This window comes from Apteryx rowi, unplaced genomic scaffold (genome assembly GCF_003343035.1).
Source record: "Apteryx rowi isolate R43461 unplaced genomic scaffold, aptRow1 scaffold_25, whole genome shotgun sequence".
Classification (NCBI taxonomy): Eukaryota; Metazoa; Chordata; class Aves; order Apterygiformes; family Apterygidae; genus Apteryx; species Apteryx rowi.
In genome coordinates, this window is record NW_020448863.1 from 2118652 (window position 1) to 2144607 (window position 25956).

Genomic DNA, 25956 nt, shown 5'->3' on the forward strand with positions numbered 1-25956 from the left:
GATAGTGGTTCCTCGCCATCGCTACTGCTAGTGGTGGTCCTTGCACAAGAAAAAAAAAGGCTTTGCAGACTCCTGCTGTAATTAATACGTATAGCTACATTTCATATCCAGTGTGTCCTTGAGCTAACTTCCAAATTCTCTAAAGTTTGAAATTATTTGGGAAGGTTAAAATAATACACAGATGAATGTACCAGCTGTAAGTAAGTTGTGATTGTATGTAAAATTAGAGTTGCTTTGTTGCTTGGGAGGGCAAGGGGGTATATAAATATTTCCCCTTCTTTGCAGCACTTTGCATTGTTTGTAAAAGCACTCTTCTACTGCAGTTCCTCTGAAACCAATTTTTCAGAAGCTAATTGTGCAGCATCTGATGTTTGGAGTGCAGTACACCAGTAACTTTTGTTTGTATTCCTTATGTTCAGCCTTCTCTTGGAGTGAAGAAGCCAACTAAAGCCCTACTCTATGTCATACTGAGTCCTGTGGGCCCTTACTTTGCAAGTGGAAGTTTTAATCCGGTATCTTTATGGGCAGATCCAAAATATGTAAGAGCCTGGAAAGGAGGAACAGGAGACTGCAAACTRGGAGGGTAAGAAAACCTGATTCTGCATTTCCTATGGAGCTCACCAATGAGATTCTTTTTTTGTCGTTGTTTTCTTCTTCTTTAGTAAAGTATCTAATCCAGCATGAGATGTAAAGGTATTACATGTAGCAGTTGAGCAAACAGTGTACTATAATAAAGGTTTCAAATTTGTACTTTGTGAATGTGTATACAGTTCAGATGCCTTTTTTTGTTTGGATATTACTGCCAAGTGAGCTATTTGGAGAGAGAATTCTGCAGTGTCTCAAGCCAGGGAACTGGACCTGGCAGTTTCTGTATAATACTTTAGCCATTCCCCTTGCAGAAGTTGACACTGTAGCTATCACTTCTGTGATGCAGCATTCCGAATAGTGGCCTGCTGCCAACTGGGCATTGACAGCAAACATTGCAGTCACTGCATTGACTGCTAACCTTTCTTGGCAGACTGTCCTGGGGAATACGGATGTTCCAGGGAAAGCATTAGACAGTTACCTCATGGACTTGGCCATGATCTGTTAGTATTCTGCTGAATCAGGCAGAAGCTCTGGTTAGGTAGAAACACCGCTGTTAATGTCCAAGTACTTGAGGTGTTGTCAGAATGAAGCTGCTTAGGATTTGATTGGAACAAGCAACTTCGATATGACTAAGTAAGTGACTAGATTATGCATACCTAGTCTGTGGTTTAAACAAAGCTTATTGCCTCTACCTAAGAGTTTCTTTTGGAGGCGTGAGGTAGCAAGTTGTCAAATGCTGCTCAGCCAAGGTAGCAGAATAATAAAATGGCAAAAAAACACCTTTCCTTCACTGAGTCTGATGTTTTGAGACTTTTACTCTCTACTTGTGATGTTTATTTAGTTTTACAAATACAATAATTGTTTCCTATGCATGCTTCATGCTTCAGCTGTGAAGAAGGGAATACTTTGGGGTCACTATAAACTTTATTTGAAATTGTGGCCCAGAAGTGAGAACTTAGTTCCAGTGTTGTCAGCAATGGAGCTGCTGACTTGGAATTTTGATGGTTGTTGAACATCAGGAGCAGGAGGACTTTTTTCCCCCAGAGAGGCTGCAGGGTAAACACGTTATTTAGTCAGGTTCACCCTTTAGGCAGCATTTTAGGGAAATAGTTGCTTCTCCATCTGCAACTGGAGAGTTATTAGTTCTGAAGTTACTGGAGCTACTAGTTCTGTGAATGTTGTTTACTAGTAAAGAAATAGCTCATCTCTGGTGATTTTGTATTCCAAGAGGTCTAACTACCCATCTATTCATCTGACATATATAATATGAGGTAGATGGTTTTGTTCAGCTTTTTTAAAGCCATGGGATGGATGGGAATTGATGCATTCTCTCCAGGATTACAACTGCTAAATATACTTAAAAATGAAAGCTTTCCTAAAGTGTCCAATTGCAATAATTAGAAAATCCACAAAATGGGACAAGAGGTATTTTTAAGACCGTTTGGATGGATATGGTTGAACTGTTGATGCTGTTCAGCCCCTCAAAATTTCAGAGTAGTAGATACAAAATGATCTAGTAAAATACTAGTAAAATACAATGACAGTGTCTCAGGGACAAGCAGAGACTGTGCAGAACACTTGCTCATAAGGCAGAGGTGCATTTGTGCACTGAATCTTACACAGAAATGAGAAAATGAAAATGTGTTATGGAAAGAAAATACCCAGCGAAATACTCATATCTGTTTGCTTTTTGTTTTTGTTTCTGGAAGGAATTATGGTTCTTCTATTTATGCCCAGCGAGAAGCCCTGGAATTAGGTTGTCAGCAGGTTCTGTGGCTCTATGGAGAAGATCATCAAATAACTGAAGTTGGAACAATGAATCTGTTTCTCTACTGGATAAATGAAGATGGAGGTATAGTAACACAAAACATGAAGACTCTTAACAGAGTGGACAGTTGGGATGACAAAGCAGGTGTTCATGTTTTATGGACAAGGCTTCTAGAAGCTACAGTCTGGTCCAAAGAATGACAACTAACATTGCTTTTCCTTTTCATGTTAGTGGGATATAATCCATAGGTACTTCTTCTCATAATCCATAAAATGATTATTAGGGTGCAGATCATAAACTTTAATGACAGTTATTTAATGAAGGGAAAGCCTCTTCCCTTCTGAAAACTAATAGATGACTATTTGTCATGCCATCCTAAAAAAGGAGACCCTGGAGCAGCTGTGAGCACTGCCTGCCAATAATGTACTAATCTGCAGGGCCAGTGCTCACATGGGTAGGGTCCGGCCATATAAGGGTTCACACTGTATGTTTGCTGTCAACTCTGGCAGCACATTTGATCTTGATGGAGGCATTGGGTCAGAACAGTACAGACGTACTAAAGACACCTTATGGCTGCATAACTTCACACTCTGTGGCTTTGAGCATGAGTGGTTCCCATCATCACTTTCCAGCAGGCCATATGCTCCTGAAACGTGACCAAAAGTATTTCAGCATCCAACTGATAAAACAGTCAGCTCTTTCTTTGAAGGATTTGAGGTCCCATCCAAAGGAGGGAGAGAAGAGCACAACAGTCAGCCTTCCACATCACTTACGCTGACATGATGCTTTGAAGATATACCATCATTCTTAAAGCCATTTTTTCCTCCTGCAATCGTCTGTGGTCAATATATATGTTGCTTAGAAAACTGTCTAGTTAATGAGCAGCCAGCTAGTTAAGCATTTCAAAAACACCCCATGGGCCTACAAATATTCAATACTTGAGAAGTGATAGCTGCAATTAAGTAGCAATTCAGAAGAGTATATGGGTTTGCATCCTTACAGAATTGAGCCAATGCATATGGAAGTGAATGGAAGGATGTCCCCTGACTTTCATGAGTACTGGCCCACACGCAGTGCTCTGTAAAAATTAAGTGTTGTTGGACTTCTGCATGGCAGAGAATGCAGAGTTCAGACTGATGATTTAATCATAGTGCCATAGGTACTCTTGAAAATTGACATTTTTCTGACAGTGCTTAGCTGCAGTGCAGTGGCAGCATTGTGTGGGGACAGCAGTGTGTTTTGGATGTGTTTATATTCAGGGCACGGTAATGGGAGTCCAGATACCTGACTCCCATTTTCAGTTTCATTTCTTGTTCTTGTATGAAATCCTTACTACTTTTGTAAAAACAGGAATGATAATTCTTCAGTGTTGAATGAGTCTTTGAAGTCCCATGAATGAAACTATAAATATGAAAAATGTTACAGCAGCAGTGGATTTGTCAGTGTAGCTAGATGGCCAAATTTACCCCATGTTTAACTTCACTAGAGAGATATGAAAAGAGATTTTGGCTCATTCTCCCCAGGGAAAGGACACTGAAGGGGGGACATAATTAGAATTCAATGTTCTCATTGTACTTAAACCAGGAATATGCTGGAATTATCCAGCTGCAGCACCGTACTGTTCCAAAGATCTGCCAATCACTGTCTTACCAGTGCACTGCTGAATAGTACTATTGTGAGGTGGCTGTAGCAAACAACTTGTAATTCATGCCACCCAAGCTACTGTATACTGACAGACCTGCCATTTCACATGACATGGTCATTAGCATCACTGGAGCACTTGGTTATCTCCCAGTGAGATAACACTTATCTTAATTTGTAGTCTCTTTGGTTAAAAATCACTCTTGCTACCAAGAGGGTTAAACATGTGCCATCACATACCTGCCTGTGGCTTTACGGTAGGATTTAGAAAGTGTTTGCCATTATGTGCTGTCACTTCACAGAACATACTTAGGCTGTGCTTTTGGGGGGTTTTTTGTTATGGAAATACTGCAGCTGAGAGTGATCTAACATAAAAATAGTGAGGCAGAAATTGCAGATCATAATAAAAAGGAAAATGTCCTCCTTTGTGTGTTCAGAGGTCACTGCAGAGTGCTCTGTGAATGTGCTCTACTTGGTTTATAACAAACCAGAGACGCAGCTCAGTGAAGTCTAGACTAACGGACATCCATGCTTCCAATGACAGTACATTTCTCCTGCAAGCCACTATATTTTCAGTTACAGCATTGTGACTAAACATGTCATGTTTTGTCTTGGGCAGCAGAAGGAACCTGGAAAAATATCTTGTTTCTAACACTGGGGAGGGAGTTGGGGAGGAAACTACTCAATCTCTGGTAAACTAATATGACATGCTGTGTGCTGGGCTTGTATGCCTGCTGTTTCTCTGGCTGAGAATTATGATATGGCCAAATCTGGATCACTGCTGTTGCATAAATAAAGGAGGGTGATATTTCGTTCATGAAATGCTATTTTCAATAGTGCAAATCTGGAGAGTGACAAATGGTAGGAATGGTTTATGTTCACAAAGTGAAAATTTTTATCACGCTAAAGTCCCTTCCACCTGCCTCTTCAGAGCACGTAACAATCCCAAGAGGCTGTTRACATTGAAACCCTTGTTTCTTTTAATAATGTCTGTTCTTCTGCCTAGAATATAGGCTTGACTTTGTGGAAAGCCTTAAAATTTAAACATATGGCCAACCTGAAAGTTGTTAACTATGAAATCTGTGTGTATTTTCCAAAAATTCAGTGTCTTGAGAATGATTTGGAACCATCTGGGCTCTACTTCTTGCTTTACTGTTAAGGCATTTTGGATAGCCTTCAGGCATTATTTAATATTTTCATGCTGTTATTAAAATGGGAATTAACAGTGCCCACTTCCAAACAGCTTACATAAGGTTAAATACTTGAAAAACTCCTCTCAGGTAAATGCCAGGCAAGTATGCAAAGTGTTACTTACTACGAGTAAAATAATGATTGCTCCTTCTGTTGTAATAGAAACCGGTAGCAAGAGCATGGAGGGGAGAGCAGCAGATGAATGAGGTGAAAARTGAAGGAAGGGAGGGAAAACTAATTGAAGAAAGTAAATTGGAAGAGAGGCAAAGACTGAGAGTGATTGCATGAGGGAAAGGTAAGAAGAAAAGCCTGAGGGAAGAAAGGAGTAGAACTAACTGGGAGAGGAAGTCAGATATTCATAATGGCAAAATCAGGGTTTCCTGGGTTCTCCTTGATCCTGAAATTTACTTACGGTTGTTATCATTTTGGTAAAATATGTTTTTGTGAATTTCTCAGCATTGTTATGATGTGACTAGTACTGAAGGCATCCCATAGGTGAAATATTATCTGCTGTGTGTTCATAAATAGAGGTGTGCAAAAACAGAGGCTTAGTAAAATGCAAAACCTCACTTTAACAATCCCTTTAAAGTTTCTGAGGGAGTCCGATTGTTAGGACATGCCTGTACAGTGCCTAGTGCAATGGGACATTGGATTGTTATTAACAAATAATAACAGTAATCAAATGAAGAGAATCCCTGAAATTTTCTTTCAAATGCTTTTTCCTCCCTCTTTACTACTATAAAATCTAGGGCTCCTAGCCCATCAGAATAACTCAGAAGGCAAATGGAGTCTGTGAGCTCACAATCTGCTTTCCTGGAGACGGACACACTGATGTCATACGGAGCCAGGTTTGGCATCAATTCACAGAGAGAATGAGCTTTCTGGCATGCCATGTTGTATAGCATTATCATCTCTGCCGGGTACCAAGGGGAGCAGATGTTCCTTAGGTGGCCCCAGGCTGGTAAGCATCGTATGTACATTTGACAAAATTCTACAACAGCAGGCTGTTTAAAACATTTTGAGGTTCCTGTGTCCTGTCTTCTCAATGCTGTTTGGCAACTGATCTAACCTGGCACCTTTTCAAAATAGGTCGAAGCAGTTAATATATGTTGTTGAGCTTAAACATGTCCTGGCCAACATTTGTGGCAAAATCACCAGAGAAAATATTATCCAGTGTGTTGTCACAAACTTTGGTATTAAAGCCCACGTTATTTCAAATTTTCTGTTAAAAGAAGGGGAGCACTCATTTATGACTGAATCTAAGGGGTCCAAAGTTAGCAGATGCAGAACACCATGTTTTCAGTGTTCAGAACCATGTGGCTCATGGAAGGTTTTTAAGTCCTCCTCTTCTGATAGTTCTACCAGAACTAAGATCAGACAGGCATCACGATTAGGAGTGAAGAGCTTCATGTATGATGCTAGATGGACTCCAAAAAAGAAAAGCTGCTGTTCTGACTGTATGAGAAAGTAGTACATTGCTGTACTTAGAAATCTATGGTAGGTTTGGGAATAGACACTTCTGGTGAGTCAAACCCTAAGCAGAATATATATATAGGCTGTTTCAGGGCGGCTCATTTATACATTTTGGCATGACAGTTTAGATCTATTGTGTATGTATGTATGGATCCTCTTACAAGGAACATGGAAGGACAGGTAGGAAAAACTTCTAGTCCAAATTAATAAATCCGGGGCTAAATGAATTAATTTCCCAAGAGAATGGACTGTGAGTAGCAGATGTAATGAACAGTTTCCATTCTTTATCCTCATTTTCCCCATACAACTCCAGCTCCAAAAGTCCTCTCTTGCTGAGCTGGAGAGAGCCCATGCTGTGGTTGGAATGGGGTTGTGTATGTGCTGGCTGGCAGGCAGTGTTTGTGCACCGATTATCTAGCTGACTGTTGTAGTGGAGTGTTCAGCAGCTGATTTCAGCCTGCTCTCTCTCCATGCAAGAGTGAATAGCATGTTTCTCTCTTCCATCCAGCTGCAAATTTTCACAAGACTTACAGAAACTTTCATGAGACAGCTTCTCCTTCAAGACTGTTTTGAATAGGCTGTGGATTCAGTGGTCACTTGCAGGGAGGGATAAGGGAACAGAATGACAGTGTAAACATACATATCTTGTTCTTTTATGTCACCTAGGTAAAAACAAATCAAAAAGCATGATGGTTTATGGATTTAATGAGCAGGATAATATCTTTTTAAGATCAACAAAGATAATGGATTGTTACTGGAAAGAGAAAATAGTTAGCAAAAAAATATGAAGAGAATGACTGAAATACTGACTTTGGATGCCTTCACCTTTTAGTGAAAATCTGAAACTGGCTTAAAAAGCCTGATTGCCAGAAAGAGTAAATGCTGAGTGTTCTCTGATAATCAAAACCACTGAATGTGCTATGCGTTGGTTTAAGATGAAGACATCTAACTTTTGAGTTGCTGATTTGCTGAAAAGGTCAGATAGAAGAACAAAGACCATATATAACTTTCTTCTGTGTTGTGATTTAATCATTTACCAAGTATGGATTACCATTTATCTACTGTTTCATTAGTTATGTTAGATGAATGCTTATCTAGTATTCTTTTTTAAAAACAATCACTGGCTGACAAAACCAATCTTATCATTAGATAGTTTGAATTGTGGGTGATTTTGGAGTTTTATTAAAGCTGTTCTTTTGGAGTAAAGAGAAAATGAGAAAAAAAGTGTGTCTAGAATAAGGCAAACGATCATTAAGCAGGTGTCCTTTTCAAGATGCTCATTTGGCAAGGTTTTCACATCTGCTTTGCTTGTACAGTAAACAAGCCTCAAAATTCCTGGCAAATGTTTCATATTAATGCTGGGAGGTAGGTATACTACACCCCATATATCTAAGTAAAGCAATTCAGAGGAATTCATTTTCTGCCCTGACATTATTAGGCATGGCTTTCCCTTGTGCCTCTCCATTCTGAATTTCAAGATTGAGCCATTTAGTAGTTCCCTGTAGTTATACAGTGAATCCATAATATACTTGTGAATAAAACCTAGTACTAGGCTTGAACTATGTATTTATTAATGTATTAAATGTATTTCTTCCCCATCCATTCAGGTGTACTCAAAATGTTCCAAACACTCAGAATCTTATTGGAATCGAATTTGTGCAATTTTGCAGAACTCTAACAAGTGTTGCCTCTCATAGTAGGAAAAATTTCTGATATCATTTAACTCCTTTTCAATTTTCCGGTTAGATTTTTGTTGTTGTTAACCTGTGTTTTTATTCATCTTGCATTTGACAGAAGATGAACTGGCAACCCCACCTTTAGATGGCATCATACTTCCAGGAGTGACAAGACAAAGCATTTTGGATCTGGCATGCAACTGGGTGAGTGTTTTGACCTTGGTAACGACTGTTATGTTATAAATATCTATGAAAGTAAGTCATTCTTGGTGTATCTTGAAGTTCAACTGATCTGGAAAAATCCCTTCAACTAAATGGGAACTAAGGGACCATGTTAATTCATAGATACTCAGCAGCGTCATCAGAATATCCACACCTGTCACGTGGGACAATACCAAGCTTGTTTAAGTAGCTCCATACAGTATTTAACATGAAAATTCTCATCAAATTGGTGTTGTTAAACTCAGTTTTCCACTGGTACCAACAACATAAAGCAAGGAAACAAACAATTACCATGCATGACCACAACTATACTTTAGTCGTCATTTCCCCATTTCTCCACTCAGTTCTCAGGGTTCCATCCTTACTCGTAACAACTAGCATGAAGCCTAAAATCCAGCCACAATCTTAAAGTCATCTATCTGCGTGCAGATTCCAGTTCTGTAATGTATCCATCCAAGCACTTACCTGGGCCCTTGAAAGGACTACCTCAAATCTTGAAATGTTGGGAACTGTTCACTCTGCCTGTACAGCATTCAAAGATGCAATTGCAGCTTGGATAAGAATACCACACTGCCAAAGGCACACCTAGCCCAGTATCCAGTCTTCTGCTTTTGGCCGGGGTGATGCTTAGGGAGGAGTAAGCTTATGTGATCTTTCGCCTGGTATTCACTCAGCTTCCAACCACTTATAGCTGAAAGACTTCCTGAAGCAGAGTTCACAATTATATCACTTGAATCTAACTGGTGGTGAAGTGAGCTATGCATGAGCTTCAGTGGGATACATACGGCACTTGCTGACCTGCGCTAAACTCTGCATGTTTACTCATATTAGTACTCCCGTTTTCTAGATTAAAACTAGTGCAAGTATGCATGCACTCTTCTCAGTCATATCTGCTCTACAAGAAAGGCAGATGTTCCCAGTTGCTAGGGTTCATTAGCGAGATACCAGACTCTCACCTCAGTCCTCTTGAATAATTGTTTTCTACTCTCACAAAGATTATTCTGTTCTTCCTGACTTCCATCCCCTTATTTATCTGAAACCCTGCCTGCTCACTGTCTCTGCCTGTCTCTCCAAATGCTCTCCTGTCCAGAACTAACCATGTTTTCTGCTGTCTTGAGAACCTCTGCTCCATATTAAAAAGCTTGTTTATAATACAAGGGCTAAGCTTTAGTTTGACCTGATAGGACAATGAAGTCCACATAAATTTGTGTAATGAAAATTACAAAGTTTGATGTTTGTATTTGTTCTTTAAACATTTCCCCTCAGTCAGCTGCTGTGCATTCAACGCATATAGAAGGTAAAATCCTCTTTGTTATGACTATGTTCAGTGTGAATTGCTTTACTTGCACCTGAGGTACAGTTAATTTTTCTATGTAACAGCTGCATGCAGGCTGTAGTGTGAGATTTTGGGAGGGATTAAAGAAACATACAGCATCTAGTTGGCATTGCAGGTGGATAACAGAATGCATTTTGCCTAGGAATTGCCCAAGAGTTGGATGTAAAGCTCTCTCGTACAAAATGGAGTCATTTTTGTACAAACTTCAGCATGCTAGTGAAGTAGTCAGATTCTGTGTCACATAACCCAAAATAAACTCTGCTGTGTTATTCTGTAATATGTGATAATGGTGTTGAGGCTCAATACCAAAACAGAGAAAAGAGTGCCACATCATCAGCACTCTGTCTGGCAAACCTTTGGTTTTCCTTGAAGGTCATTCTTTTGATTAGGATCTATTTTGCATGATACTGTGAGATTTGAAAATATTATAGCCAAAAGCTGGCTGTTTGCAGCTGCGCTAATTAAAAATACTATATAGTTCTATTAGAGATGTTTCAACTGTGTAAAACAAAAAACAGTGATTTTTATACTTTTTACAGTTTTTATTCTTTGTTCTTTTGGGGCAGGGGGAATTTAAAGTATCTGAGCGATACATTACCATGAGTGACCTGACAGCTGCCTTGGAAGAGAACAGAGTGAAGGAGATGTTTGGTGCTGGAACAGCTTGTGTCGTATGTCCCATCTCTAAGATATTATATAAAGGCAAGGTAGGAAAATGTTTTTTTTTCTTTTTTTCAGAAAATTCTTAAAATTAATGGCAGGTGGAGCAAAAAAGAACATGTGAGCTAGAAAAGGAACCCCTATGCTTTGGGGCTCATAATGCTGCCTGAGGGTCCTGGAAGGGTGAGCAGTGTCAGTATGCTGTCTGCCAAGTGAGTTACCAGTATGTTGTTGGAAGAAAAAATTGCCTCATCTTTTGTATTTAGTTAAAAATTACAAAATGACAGTTCCTGAAAACAAAAACACTAGCTCCCTGTCTGTTTAAAAAAAAAAAAAAAAATAGAAAGGCTGGAGGATGTATTTATTTATTTTATTGAAACATTTTTTCAAAAATGTAAGTCTTATGAGATAGGTGAGGAGAGATTTCTGAGCCACTGCATTCTTTCCTCTACTAGTTTCTCTCTTCTTCTTGGCCCCTCATTGCAGGGAACCCAGCTCTGATGGAAGAGCTGTTTCAGGAGGCTGCATAGCCGCTTCCACCTGCTCTACACCATCTGGGAGATTTCTTCTGCACAGGTGGAATTCCACAGGGCCTTTCTTCAGCCTGTTAAGCTGACTTGATGCTTTTTACTCAGCACAAATTTAATTCAAAAGGCTGGGGAATTACAGCTGGATATATGGATGTGCATTAAATGTAACAAGCACAGTAAATTCATGGAGGGTGATACTTCTTGATTTAATTAGATTGAATAAATGTATTGATGGTGTTGTGTACTAGGCTAATATGAGAGAAATCAAGGCGCTGAGTATTGATAAGTACAATAAGTGTACTTCTTGTATTTCTACACAGTATACTCTGAAATGGAATACTGTATGCTAGTGGTATGCTCTTACCTCTACTATTTACTCTCTGTATTGGACAAGTCTTTTGGAAGGCTTAAATTGGCATTTCTTTAAAAACAGCATAACAGTACAACTGATCTAACTTTTCACTGGCTTAGCATGCAGTCCTATGAAAAATTGTTACAACAATCTTTGCCTGCATGTAAGGAGGGCTAGAAGGCTTGATTAATATTTATTAAATATTTATTAAAATGCTTGGTAATGCTAAGGAATTCATATGTACATAAAGCTATTATTTCATTATATGTTCTCCTCTCCCTCCTCTCCCTCCTCTCCCTCCTCTCCCTCCTCTCCCTCCTCTCCCTCCTCTCCCTCCTCTCCCTCCTCTCCCTCCTCTCCCTCCTCTCCCTCAATTCAATGTTAGCATTTACACATTCCAACTATGGAGAATGGACCTCAGTTAGCAACCCGTTTCCTGAATAAGCTGAGTGATATCCAGGTAAGATGTTTCCTCTTCTTTAACAAGATAAAATAATAAAAGGTGAAAATTTAAAAACACTGAAAAAAGTTTTTTCAGTAACAATGCTCTAGACATAGTAATATAGGCATTTGTGTTTGGTGTGGTTATTTTAATTTATCAATGCTTTTTTATCTCAAGGAAGTATGATACGGAGGGAGGATGATATATTTTTTTCCCTGTTTTTCCCTGTTTATCTTGCAACCTGAATGAGAGTTGTAGAATATTACTGTTATCAGTCAAATTCAGTACAGTTGTTACAAATTCCTTTTTAAGGAAAAAATTAGATCAAGCTTCTTAATAACCAAAATCACAAATGAATATAGCTAATCAATAAACAGGCGTGTGAAGTAGTAGACACAGACTGGCAACAGTCAGCTGACCACCATTTTTGATTCTCAGCACCTCTCCAATTGCATGGTCACTTTTTGTTCTTGAAACAGTTCCTTCCTCTGAGGTTTGCTAAATATCAAAGTCTATTTGGAATCTATGCTTGATCTCCATATCTGGGCTTAGGATCAGTACCATTTCAGTTACCATCAATGAGCAGAACATGATGGCCCTCTTTATTTTAGTTGCCTCTTTTCTCCGCCTTTTTTAAGGGTAGTTAATGTTGTGGGGGATTTGGGGATTGGAGTAGGTCTTGACAAATTACAAACCTCTTTATTTAAGATCTGATAGTAGTAACTGTTTGGCAGTTTCATCATGATTTCTTCAAATCAAGTCTGCTAGTTAGTGCTCTACATCATAGCTTTTGACTGAAAGAGCTTATTAGATTTGCTGCTAAAATTTTTATCTTCCTGCTGGTAAGTCCATATGAAACTTCTTGAAACATTGTGAGATGACCTGCAGCACATGATAACTGTATGAATCCCTTAAAGCAATCAGAAGTTTTTAAGAAGGAGTCTTAAAATTGTATTTTTTTTCTATTTTACAGGCCCTTCACTAGTCTATAGTAAGAATCTGACAGAGTTCTTGAACTGAGACCCCAATCAAAAATCACTCATGAATTGCAGTCCATTATTTTTTATTGACCCACCTAAAATCCCACAATGAGCAAGCTGATTTCTGTAATGTGAGACTGCATTATTATTTATTCAGTGGGTTCTGCTATAGTGTAGTCCTAATGAAAATGCAATGAATAGCAATGGATTCATTCTTTACTGCTTAATTCAAATAGGATGCACCAGTCTTGGACAAGGGGAAGTCAAGCATTTCATGTCATGTCAGTGGTCCTTCTGAATTCTTACTTCTCTACATATTTCCAGCTTTCACAGCTGCTGGCCTTGAGCATAACCACTGCTTTAGAACTTGTAACTCAAAGGATCCAGCAAGGCCACTTGGCTGTTTTTCACTAGGAGGATGACATGGGATAACTGTCTCTTGTTCCTTGGAATAACATTGGGCATTACTGGCTACAACACAGGGACGAAAGAAGTCCTGATATTCTGTTACCTTTGTGTTCGTGGCTGGCCCAACTTTCATGGGGACAAAGCAGGACATTCCTCATGCCACATTTCTCCAGTTTCAGCTGTGCCAACTGTAGTGGTTCAGGATCTGGGCCCTTCTCTTCAAATAGCAGGACTAATAGCTGGGAAGAAGTGTAGGCACCTTGAGTTCTATATTTTGTTTATTTGTTGAGATGAGGTAGTGGTTTCATCTTCTCTGTTCCCAGGTCAGTTACCTATAACATCTGCATCCTCTTGCCTTTCTGGGAACACATAATTGCCTTTCTACAGAATACCAACATATACAGCAGTTTCATTTCATTTTTTTCATCCCAAGTGGCTGATACATCTATCTAGAATCACTGTGTGGATCACTTTTATTTTCCTTGTTATAATATGACCAGTTTTGTTTCAGGGACAGTCTATACACTGAATTTTTGCAAATATACTTTTCATTGCGATACATACTAATGATTATAAAGCACACTTCATAAGATCTTGCCAGTTTTCTTTCTATAACTCTTTGCTCTGTTTTAAAACCATCTTGTTAGTGTGTCAAGAATCTGTATTTAATGTCTAAAAGCATTCGGGCAACTCCTGTGTTACTTTTTGATGCCTAGGTGATGCTTTATGCGTTAGAGCCTTTAGCAATTTATGGTCAGTTTCCATCTCGTCTGATGACTTCTTCCAACTGCAGTCATGAAATAGTGCAGCACCAGAAAGAGTTGAGGCCTGTTCTAGTTCTTTCTTGTTGAGCATTGTGTGTGAGGGGGTAGGTACTACTTTAGCAGTTTGTTTCGCAAGATGAGCACCTTCTCTAGAAGAATGGCTTATTAATTCCAGTAGTTCTGTTTCAGACGACAACACTGGAATGTGGGTATTTATCCCTTAGCCAATAGATAGTGAATGGGCTGTCAAGACAAATTCATCCAACCTGCTCTCCCCGCAAAACAAAGCAGCTCAGGAGAAGACTGCGTTATTTTCCTTGGGCCTCTTTGCCTTATAATTGTGCATACAGAATTGAATGTACTTAGCATGTACTTATTAGTTGCGCACCAGTAATAAATTCAGCACTCCTGAAAAGTGCTGGACTACTATGTGTATATTTACTTTCTGGAGTTTCTTCCTTCATTAAAAAATCCAGGAAAGCTTGAACTCTTCATCATTAGAAACATAGTTTTCAAAGAGAATGATGGTTAGTTCCCCTTTAAGAGTCAATCAATGGCTACGGGAAGTGTTTCTGCACTTTCCTATCTGTGATTGCAGATTGTCACGCAGAAAACAATGCAGTAACATACAAGATGGAATATATAATATCATAAAATGTCAAGGGAGTTTTCAGGATCTTTCATAAAGATCTTTTATATTCTACCAAGAAGAAGAAAAGATCTCTTTGCATTATCATTGGAATATTGTCATATTGTTTGGATTGTCTGAGACTATTAAGCCAAAATATGTACATGTTCTTAAGAATAAAATGCTATGTAAATTATAGCCAGCTGCAGCTTTGGTCTCTTTGTTGTGGTGTTGCCTGAACTAAGGCATTTTCTGTTCAGTAATGGACATGCTTGATATGTTCGATCAACCTTCATGTTTGATATCCATTTCATTTTCAATAATGGACATTCGTGAGACAGTAATAATTTTCAGTATCCACACTTTGTCCTTCATTCGATCCTGTGACCGAGGGGTGCAATGGACATGCTTGATATGTTCGATCTACCTTTGTGTTCAATATCCATTTCATTTTCAATAATGGACATTCGTGAGACAGTAGTAACTTCCAGTATCCACACTTTTTCCTTCATTTGAACCTGTGACTAAGAGGTGCAGGGCTCCATATCCAGTTATATTATATTGATTTCCTTGTGTACAATACATGCTTGTTTAACATTTTCAGATTACCTTGATTATTGTGTTTCCAAGTCTGTTTTCCTGCTGCTCATTGTTTTTTTGCAGGTTTTCTGTGTTCTGCAGGATTTCTCTGGATTTGAACAGCTGTTCAGAAGGAATTAGAGCTAGAGTGACAAATTAGAAACTTGTGGGCAGAACTGATTCCATTTCTCATGGCAATTGAGAGAGACAGTAGTAGTACTGCAATATAAATTTCCCTTCCTATCACTGAGTGGAAATCATGATTGTTAATGGCTGATAAAGATTTTTTTGATGAAATAATTTATGTTGTATAAAGTAATGGTGTGCTTATGAATGAATTAGTCATAGAACACTATCTTCTATAACTGCTTGAGTTAGGAGAGTTAGACGTGAGATTCTTTTCTCTGGGAATACACTCACTGAAATACCAGTCAGATGTTTTCGTAGTTTTACATTCCATATGCTGAGAATAAACAAGCTTTTGCTGTACCCTTTAAAGTTTATGTCAGGATGCAACTTGGAAGGAATGGATAAAAGGTAAAATATATTGTTTAGGATATAAAATACACTTAAACACAGCAGTCAAGACAAGCAGTACTAAACTATTTAGTCAGAGGCCCTACCTTTCTCAAAGTCACACAATCTAAACAGGCAGGCCAGTGTAAAACAGCCAGGGGAGGAGATAGGATGTGTTAAATTTTACAAAGCAGGACCTGTAGGAGAAAAAAAAAAAAGAGATTGACTAGCCTAAGGTAACAAAGTCTATGACAAAGACAAAAAAAAAAAGGAAACTGATTCTGCTTTTATTTCCAAAATGTAAACATCTTGACTGTGGTATAACATCTTCATTCCCCATTTAATTCTGAAAGTAATTCAAACAGTAGTCAAATGGCAACTCAGACAAGCCCTTGAGATTTCTGAAGTTTTGGATTGTTATTGTCAGTTTTCAGTTCTGCATTTTGTATACTGAATGAGAGTTTTAAGTGCTGTATTTTCAAATACTAGCACAAGCACAGGCAAACTGAACTTCATTCCTTTGTGATTCCAGAAATGTGTTTTTTCTGGCTCATCCTAATTTGGATTTGTTGTCCTTTCTCTGCTTTCCTGTGCCTTTATCTCTTTGTCTGCTGATGCAAAACCTGCACAAGAGGAACTTCCTTTTATCCTCTCTGGAGAGATCATTATCAACTGATCTTTTCAGCCTACGTGAGACCTCTAAAAACAGTTCTTTATTCCTTGCTGAAGAGTTTTTTCAAGTTCCCTGAACATGGTACTATGAGGGGAAGGACCCCCAACTTACATCTGCTGCTCTTCTCTGTCCACCTCTACTTTACTTACATACTTGAGCCATATGTGTGTTTTTTGGGCTCCCTGGAGCATTGTTTACAGGGCTGGTGACAAAGAGCTTTAGAACACAGGGTCAGTGTAAGAGCCAAACGTGCTGTCTTGGGACTATATCCTCCCCTGGAAGGGATACAGCTCCATGTGGTAGGTCTTTTCCATTCTGACTGGTAATATTGTTGGCTTGCGTATGGAAAGAAGACTTCTTTTATTTGGATTACAGTTTTCTCTAATTGTACTCTGTGGTATTTGTGATTGGTTTTATTTCACATTCAATCAGAATGTTGTAATAAAAGACCACCTTGAAAATAAAGAAAAACAAATATGTGTATTTATTGGAGCTTGATCAGGGGCATACTTGTAAATTAATTAGTGAACTGACCACAGGGAATAACCATATTAAATTGATGGAAATCTCCAGCAAAGCAGGACTAATCTGTATCATCTCCAGGGAGAATCGGTATCACCCCTTCCCAGTCTACTCATCAGAAGATGGATAAAGCTTCAAGCTGCCTTTAGGCTTTGCTACAAACCAAGACAGAAATAAAGGCATACAAAATAATGTAAACTATTATCAGGGTGGTGGATGTGAATCTTACTGAGGACAGACCTAAGAAGTTGTTATAATTATTTGTGCACCATTACTTTTAAGTTTTATTCTTAAAGTCCATTTTTGCTTTGTTTCAGTATGGAAGAGAAGACAGCAATTGGACAGTGCTGGTGTCATGAAGGTGGAAGAATTCAGACCCTCCAGAGAGAACAAACATGAATAATGACAACTTCTGTAGTGCCTGTGCGTAGCGTAGTTTCTGTATCGCTTTGCTCCCCAGGATGATTGTTTCCACAATCCAGAGAATGTGAACACAATCATTTTTTATTTCTTCTGTAATCCTGTTAGTAGAAGCCTAGCTTCTTGGTAGAGGTGCTAGATGTTAGCAATATAACTTTCCTAATGGTTTTCTTAGTGCCTCCTTGTGTCTTATTTACAGACCAAAAACTTGTAAAATGCTCTTCAACTGCTCTTCAGTTTTTGTGTGTGTTTGTTTGTTTGTTTGTAACTGCCTCCTCAGCAGAACAGGTTGCCATATAACACCAAGACATTGCCTATTCATTGGACCCAAGGTTCTATTGACATTATTCTGCCTTTTGCTCTGTGTCCAGGAAAAAATTAAGTTTAGCCATACAATCTTCCCTTTGTACTCTGCTTGTTTGGGAGATACCTGAGTTTGAAGAGCCCTCCAGATCCCCTCCTTCATATTCTGTCAAATAACAGCTCTGTCCTTTAGTCCAAAATGCTCTGAGTGGATCAAGCCTGCATTATGCATTCTGTTGGCCTACTGCTTTTCCCTCCATGGAGATGAGCAGTGGTTGCTTGGGCAGGGCATACCTCTGTAATGGTTGAATACATCCTCCCATACATGCTCTTAAGGGCTGGATCATGCCGTGCTGAGGCAAGAATCAGCCTCTGTCTGGCCCAGCACAGGTCTGGGAGCTGCTGATACGGTGTTGCCTCCTGGCTCAATGTCTAGAAATAAGATTAGGCCCCTGTGGCTGTGAAGGCTGAACCACCCTTTATTTGGACAAAGTGAGAGCAAGCAAGCCTTTGGAGTGAGGATGAATTAAAAGAAATTTCCTTCTACATCCAACCACCTAATTTGGATCAGCAAAATGTTTTCTCATCCCTTTCACCATTCATGGGCTCACAGAGGCTAGTTACATTCCTTAATATGGCCTTCCTGTTTAAGGAACAAGCTGTACTGTCAGCAGGAAATACCTAGCACAAGAAAGAAAGAGATTTCATTCAAATCCTGTTTGCAGTTTAAGCACCTACTTCTTCCTGTGCCACTACACACTCACATGCAGTCTTGGTATCATTTGGAAGCAATATAAAGTATGTAGCCCATAGTTAGGGAAATAACTTCTGCAAAATGTCACTAACAAATATACTGTAATATTTATTAGCTTTCTGTTATTGCACACAGCTTTGTCAAACAGCTTTAAGATGTCTCTAGCCAAAAAGGATCACCATATTGTGTATCAGTGTTCCAAAGTGCTACTTTAGCATAAAGCTGGTGGAACTTTATTGACACTAATGGAGTCCTATAAGAAATAAAAGTGAAGCATTTATTGCCATAATGTACAGTAGAGATGCACCAGTATTAAGGGAAATAATTAGCACTTTTTTTTAAATACTCAATAGTATCTCTCCTATTCTTTGTCACAATCCTTAGTTGTTATTGGCATTTGTTAACATAGTTTAAAAAGGCAAAGTATCATTTCATCCATGCCTTATGCAACTGCTGAAAAGTAGCCATATGGCTTTCTTGTTCATTTTGGACAGATTTTAAAGACAAATGTTACTTAGCCATCAGTTTCTTTTGGTCCCTCAAATGATGACTTTACTATCTTTCACTACAGTCCAATCTATTATTTTAATGAAGAACAGTTGAAGGTTGTCTCTGACAATGTAACCATTGTTAAAATATGTTGGACAGTTTTCTCTTTAGAATACATCTTCAAGCACGAAATGCAGTTTCATTTACAGTAGCAGTAGTACTGAGTATCTGCTCTTCTTAGCATTTGAATCTGTGTTGTGTTCTGGTCTTTGTTCAGTATCTTACTATGTATTATAAGCTGCTGGTAGTCTTTTACTTTCATTAGATGGGTGGAAAAATTAATATCAGGAATATGTCAAGATGCAGTCTGGGGTAGAGAGTTTTATCCAATGAGGCAAGTATCACAACTAAAGAATGCCTGAACTAGAGTGTGCATGGCATGGAGCTCTTTAAAGATTATGTAATGAGAAACCATATGTGGCTTCCTGTTACTGAACTATGTAATCTGTTCCCTTATGTTCAGCTTATATTTAACAGGAAAGGAAAGGTGGAAATATCTAACTAAAATGCATGGGAAACTGGATGTATGATCCTTTAACATCTCAAGATCTTAATAGAGTTAAGAAGTATTGCATATCAAAAATCCCCATGAGAGCATCAGAATACCAGCACTAAGCTGTTCCCTAGTCAGAATAAATAAGGGCAAGTTAGAACAATTATTTGATTGTGGTGTAGAACCTAAAAGTTGTGTAAAACTCTTCTCAAATTGGATTCAATTAATTTAATGTGAGGAAACAAGGTTGTTTTATTGATTGTGGTTTGCACTGTTTCCCATACTGACCAGAGATAAACCTCTCCTTTTACTGCACTTCCTGAACTAGTAGAGACTTCAAAATTTTAAATGTTTAAACTGGAGTGACCCACAGAAATCTGTAAATGTTTCTAGCAGAGGAGAATGAAAAGATTGAGTGTATGTATGGTCAACTGTTGCCTTTAACATCCTAGTTAATTGCTTTACTTTGGCTGTGTCAACTCAGAGTTGTGCTTGTTTCTAAATGAGATGCATGTGAATAGGCTCTAGATTTTAAATATTGAAACCTAAATAAGGTAGCTGTCAGGTCATTATAATACAGCAGATTCTTCTTATCTTGAATGCAGTCCTACTGTGCATTCTGTCACTGTTTTTTATCCTGTTAACCAAAGGAAAGAAATGATATTTGTAAATAATAATGAGTATTTGATATTGCATTCTCCCTATTTTAGTCTGCAAAATTTAGGAGGGAACTGTGGTATTCCCTGAGCTAATAATTGTAAAAGAACATCTGCACATCTCTTTTCTATGTGGCCTATTTGTTTAATTGCAGCAGATTTACATAGAAGGAGTATGGTACAACATAACTAGGCAATTATCCATTCTTCATCACTTAGTTATGGTTCTGCTAATTGATCATTTAAGACATAAGATAGCCTAGCATTAGGAGCATTTGAAACTGTTCAAAAAAGATCAACAAATTAATACTGTTGTGTGATATTTGCATAATTGGCTGCAATTATTTAATGTTTAATTGGGTTGATCAAATGAGATTCAGCCTTTCACATGTTTATGCTTTAGAAACACTGGTACTTTAAAATGATAATAACTCTAATTTTTGCATGTTCTTTCCCCCCCCCCTTCATTCTTTTGATTATTATTTTCAGTATTGAGCATGTCCTTAATTTTCAGTTTGGTGAGTATGACTCGTGCATAAGAAAAGTCCTTCAAATGAGAGAACGTCTCATGAAACTGGAATTTCATACAAGTTTTCTTGATGCCAAGAGTTATGGCATCAGCAAATGGCATTATTTAACTAGATTCTTATTGGCAGTCAGGGCAAATTCACTGAGGATTTACAATGACAGACTCTGGTGAGAGTGCTAACAAAGGTTCCTGCACGGGGTAGATACTCTGTTCAGTCTGTAGCAGTGCAAAGCAAATATGATATTTCTGGGATATGGGAGGGAAATATGAGAAGACCAAAGTAAGACAGTGTGGGATCTCTCTGCCCAGTCATTGTTTACACGTCTTCAGCTATCTCGAGCCATCAGCCAAAAAGCAATTGTAGTTCCATTCCTCCTCTTTCTGGATAAATCCTCATTTACAGTTTACCTAGTTTAATTGAGAGACATCACTGATCCTCTTATGTATACTTATTATTCCTCAGGCATGAAGAGTGGTAATTTGGAAAAAGGCAATATTTGAAAGAGTCATTTGGAGATTGAGTTAATTGAAATGTCTACATGTAGTACATGTAGGACTTCCAAGGAGGTAGATAGAAAAACAGCTGGGAGTGATCCCATAGCCACCTCTTTAGAGGAGGAACCCTCTTTGATCTGATGGCCTTTCCAAAATAACCAGTATAATCTTTTTGGATTGCTTAGTGTGAACTGTCTACTGACAGTGCCTGGCTATGAAGTAGGATAGCACAGCCATTGCTATGAGATGGTAGCACAGCCTGTCAGACTATGGCACATTGGCTCTGTGAGCATGAGCTTTGCCCTACTGATGAGAATTTTTAATGTTCAGTGTCAGGCTTGTATATAGAGAGGTGGGCAGGTATAAAGGATGTCTGAGCATGCAGTAGGCCATTCCTTGCTCTCTTTCTCTCCCTTCCGCACAGATTCGCACACCCCTTTTCCCCAGCCCTTCTGTCATGATGTCACTCAGTCTCATGTCTGAAAGTGATCATTTAMGGTAATTTTCCATTGGTTTTACTTTCAACAGTGTTGACTTTTTTTAAAAACAAAACAAAACAAAACTGTGGTTTGTTTCTCTTGTGGGTGTTGGGAGCAGAATTGCACTTAACCGCCTCCACACCTGCTTGTGTAATGCCTACACAGACTGACACTGGCTCTGTGATCCTGGACAAGTTATCTAACCTCTTTGTAAGTGTAAAATAGTAGTAGTAGTAATACTACTACTACTACCACTTATACTGCTTTTAACTGTAATCCAACTTTTGTAAAAAAAGTATTTTACTACAGATTGACTATAAATGAAGTTAATAAGTTTTCCAGAAAGCTTTTTAAGCAGCAGAGAAAGATGCCAAGTAAAGAAATGTATTTAAAGGATAGCTTCAGAGCGGAGTGTGGAAGTGTCTTGATTATGCAGAAGGAAAATGTTATTTCAATGAGAAATATATTTAAGGTTTGCTGTATGATTGCACAAACAATTAAAATACACAGTTCAGAGTTTAAAGTTGCATGCAGAACAGTTCTTGACAAGAGGTGAAGGTGAACTCAATCTTATTGAACAGTGAAGCTTGTGGAAGCATTGCACCTCTCAATGTAGAATCATTAGACTACAACTATTCTAGAGCTACACTTTGTCATGTAGCATTGAGACTTCTGTATGGATCTAGGCTACAAATTTTCTGAACATTTTTATTGTAAGATTTAACAATTGAGAGGTGTCAGAGAGTACTGATACTGCACTGGTGAAAAATACTGTTGTTACAGTCCTTCTGCCTGTGCCTTGGTTGAGCATGATGGTTATTAGTGGGAACCCAGGATATTTTCCCTGACTATGCAAAATCTGAGTGCCATCTATAGCACAGTTGGCAAATATATCTCCAACTCCATAAACAAAACTGGCTTCTCCATTAGCTTGAACTTAAGCAGTCAAGTACATTAGTGCTTAGCAGGTGTGGAACAATACTGAATTAGAATAGTCAACCCTTAACTTTGAACAAAATTTTGGGATTAGTAGCTCAGATGGAAATAAAAATCATTGACCACACCAGCAAGGTTAACCACACGCAATTTTACTAAAAAGAGATGTGTTTAAATTCACTACTACTAACAGCATGGCTAGACCCTCATCCCTCTCTGTGAACATGAATTTATGCTGAATTTGCTTACCTTAAAACTTGATTTATTGTGACTGACTTAATCCTGACTTCTCATGCTGTGCTTTAAAAAAAGAATCTTAAATTCTATGTTCATAGGAAGGATCTTAAAGAGGATTTAAGACCTTGCCTACAGAATTTGAAAGTCTTTGCTTTAGAATATCTGTTGTATAAAGTTAACATAGGAAAAGAGAAGATATCTCTGTGGAAATAATTATATACTGCAATATACCAGAGGACTCTCCAGGGCTTTAGTCTCCTGTATATTATGCTTCCTCCTCCTCTCCAGGATCATTTTTGTTATTGACCAAAGAGCTGTACAGGGAAAAGTAAGTAAAATATGCTCAGCGCTTTTTTTCCAACCAAGAATTGAAAAAGTTTCCAAGAGTTGGTTCTCCTGATAATGCTGGCTTTTTATGGGACTTGATTTTGTCAGGCATGGACAGTCATTTAAGTGGGAGATAGGGGAATTCAGAAGTCATCTTAGGCAATAATATCTTGCAGGAACAGATCTTCCTTCTTGATCAAAGTGATAAAGATATGAACATGTGATCTTTTAAACTTTGGGTCTTTTTATAACTTTTGTGCTTTTCATTTTAAAATTCTGATGCAATATCACAGAACAGTTAGCTTAAAACTGTCATGTCTCAGTAGGTTAAGAGAAAAAAGCATGCATTCTTATTATTTTTGTAATTGCCTTCTTCCTTTATGCCAAACCCCTTTGTGGTTATGATTTGGTCTCTACTATAATTGTGAGCTCTTCAGGTGAAATAGTATTTTTTTTTTCTCTGCTGTGCCCTAGCACACTCTGAGCTTTTCAGTAAGTACTAAGTGCTAGCGGCAGATGCCAGAGCAAAAAGTGAAGTGAAAAGTCTTTTGTCTCCAGAACAGGTATACTGCAGAATGAGAGTGTAATTATCCATCTCCATACTTCAAGACAGGAGGTCAGAAGAACATCATTACCATTCTCATTCAATCCTAAACAGAGACTACCCAAGAATACCAAATGTCTAACAGGATGATGGATTGCTATTTAAGAAAGCTCTTATTTTGCTTAAATACTTACAATTTATGCCTACATATTCATAATTGGGCCCTAGTAACTTAACTGAAAACCTGCAACTCACTTTGTATAGGTCATGAAACAGTAAAATGGTAGATCAAAACAAACAGGCAGTGCTCAAAGTCATCTAACAATGAGAAACTGTTTTTTGCAGTCAGTGATCTATTCAGTTCCTGTAATTTCTGTCAGTTTTCTAATGGGCCAGTAGCAGGCTATGACTGCCGGTAGGTGGCAAATACATCATTAACTCAGTCCCATAGTCATGGGTGTTGAAAAAGAGTGAATCTCTTCCCTGCATCTCCTTGGGACTTGGCTTGGACTGTAGCTTAGCCACTACGATAAAGAGTGGCAGAATGATGAAGGTGGTTCTTTGCCATGGTGGAGACAAGTGAGGGTTTTATTTGAAAATGTTTGCACACAATTTCAGTTGGAGCAGTAAATTTGGGAAGAAAGATGTCCCACTCTACCTGGTATTCAAGGCATTTAGAAGGGTGCTGTAGTAGCTCTTGGAACTGTAGCATATAAGCAAAGGGAAATGAACAATTTAAAGAGAGAGAAGTAAACACCTCTTAAGGGTTTCTGTTTTCGTAAGTGTTAAAGTTAACAAGGTATTTTACAAGGATCTGAGCATATAAAAGCATTAAAGGACAGATGTGTGAAATAATATTGGATAAAATAAAGGAAACTCTACCTCATTCTTCTTTAAAGGTTTTGTAGAAGCACAAGTAAATGCTCCTAATGGCATTGTTACATACAGACCATCTGGCATGAAAGAAACACTTTATATTTGTATGTCTAAATTCTGTAATAACTGTATTTTGCTGGCAGTAGAAACAGTCTTATGCTATTTGCAGTTTTCCTCATCAAATCTGTAATTATGCAATGTTTCTGTCTCCAATAAAGGAATTTAATGGGCACCTGTTTGCAGCATGTTATGAAATCATCATTGTTGAGTACAACTAAGTAATTATCCCATGGATAGGAGCTGTTATGAAAAAAGGTTCTTGAAGGCTAAATTAAAAGAAAAAAGAATTACCGAATGAAGTGTGGCATTTAAGAACAACAGAGCAAGACATAAGTGGTGAGAGATGAGCCAACTCTATAGTCAAAATGCAAAGCCCTGTTCTCCCTTCTGGCTTCCACTGAAGTCTAAGGGCATGACACTCAGAGGGAAGAATGAGGCCTTAACTGAGGCAGGTGTGCATCTGCCCTGCCAAGCCTGGAGGCTGAGCCAATAGTTTCATCACGGTAAGAAATGCTGGACAAATCAAACAGCAAAGGAACTAGCTGCTAACCATGTTGTCATGAAACAGCTTTTAACGTTGTCAGGCCTATGTAGCAGTGATTGAATGCAGTCCCCTTTCTAAAGGTTTTGGAGCAATGAACTCAAGGGAGAGAAGAAAGCCAGAAAAGAACTTTATACTTTGAGTACTCACTTCACAAGGCAGTTCCTGAGTAGTCATTACTCTAAAGAATATCGACCAATGGGAAGTCCTTTGAAGATGGAAAACACTGAAAAGTGAGTGTCATTAAAATCTTGACATTTGCCATGTGTAGTAGCTACATTTACCAAAATACTTGACATGTTCCCCTTTTTCAGAACAGGCAATACTGTGATTAAAGATAGTACTGATCCGTGCTGTGGTAAAGTACACATCAGGGTGAATTTTCCATCTGGTTTGGTTCTTAGTCACTTCAGGGAAGGCTGGCGTGGATACAGGAAACTTTAAAGAAGCTGTATGCAGGTAAGTACTAAGTGTTGTTAATTATTGCTAGGGGAATGAGCCTAACATGTCAGAATCAAACTTCTTCCTGTGTTTTGGCCTCTCCATTCTCATCCAGAGAGAACCTTTCTTAACTGTAACTCTAGCTTAAGCTTCAGTAAGACAGTTTTCAAAATTTGTTGGTTCCAAGTAGTAAGAATTTGAGGACTGATCCTGCAAGGTGCTTAGCAGGCTTCGTAGACAGAGACACCTGTGCCTCTTAGCAAAACTTGAAAGACCCCTTGTTTCATCCATTTTGAACCATCTCACTAGCTGGCAACAGCTCTGTTTAATAAAGAGCTTGTTGCAGCACTATCACCGATGTTGTTTT

General features: G+C 38.4%; 1 protein-coding gene across 1 annotated transcript in view; it reads left to right on the top strand.

The window, feature by feature from the left end:
- BCAT1 (branched chain amino acid transaminase 1) overlaps positions 1 to 24779 on the top strand; it is a 66849-nt gene extending 42070 nt beyond the window's left edge. Inside the window, exons 6-11 of the mRNA XM_026066904.1 lie at positions 420 to 583; positions 2298 to 2440; positions 8456 to 8541; positions 10462 to 10602; positions 11823 to 11897; positions 17267 to 24779. Coding sequence (XP_025922689.1) covers positions 420 to 583; positions 2298 to 2440; positions 8456 to 8541; positions 10462 to 10602; positions 11823 to 11897; positions 17267 to 17308 — 651 coding nt within the window. The 3' untranslated portion in view covers positions 17309 to 24779. The remainder of the gene's footprint in view (positions 1 to 419; positions 584 to 2297; positions 2441 to 8455; positions 8542 to 10461; positions 10603 to 11822; positions 11898 to 17266) is intronic.
- Positions 24780 to 25956: the final 1177 nt, after the last annotated feature.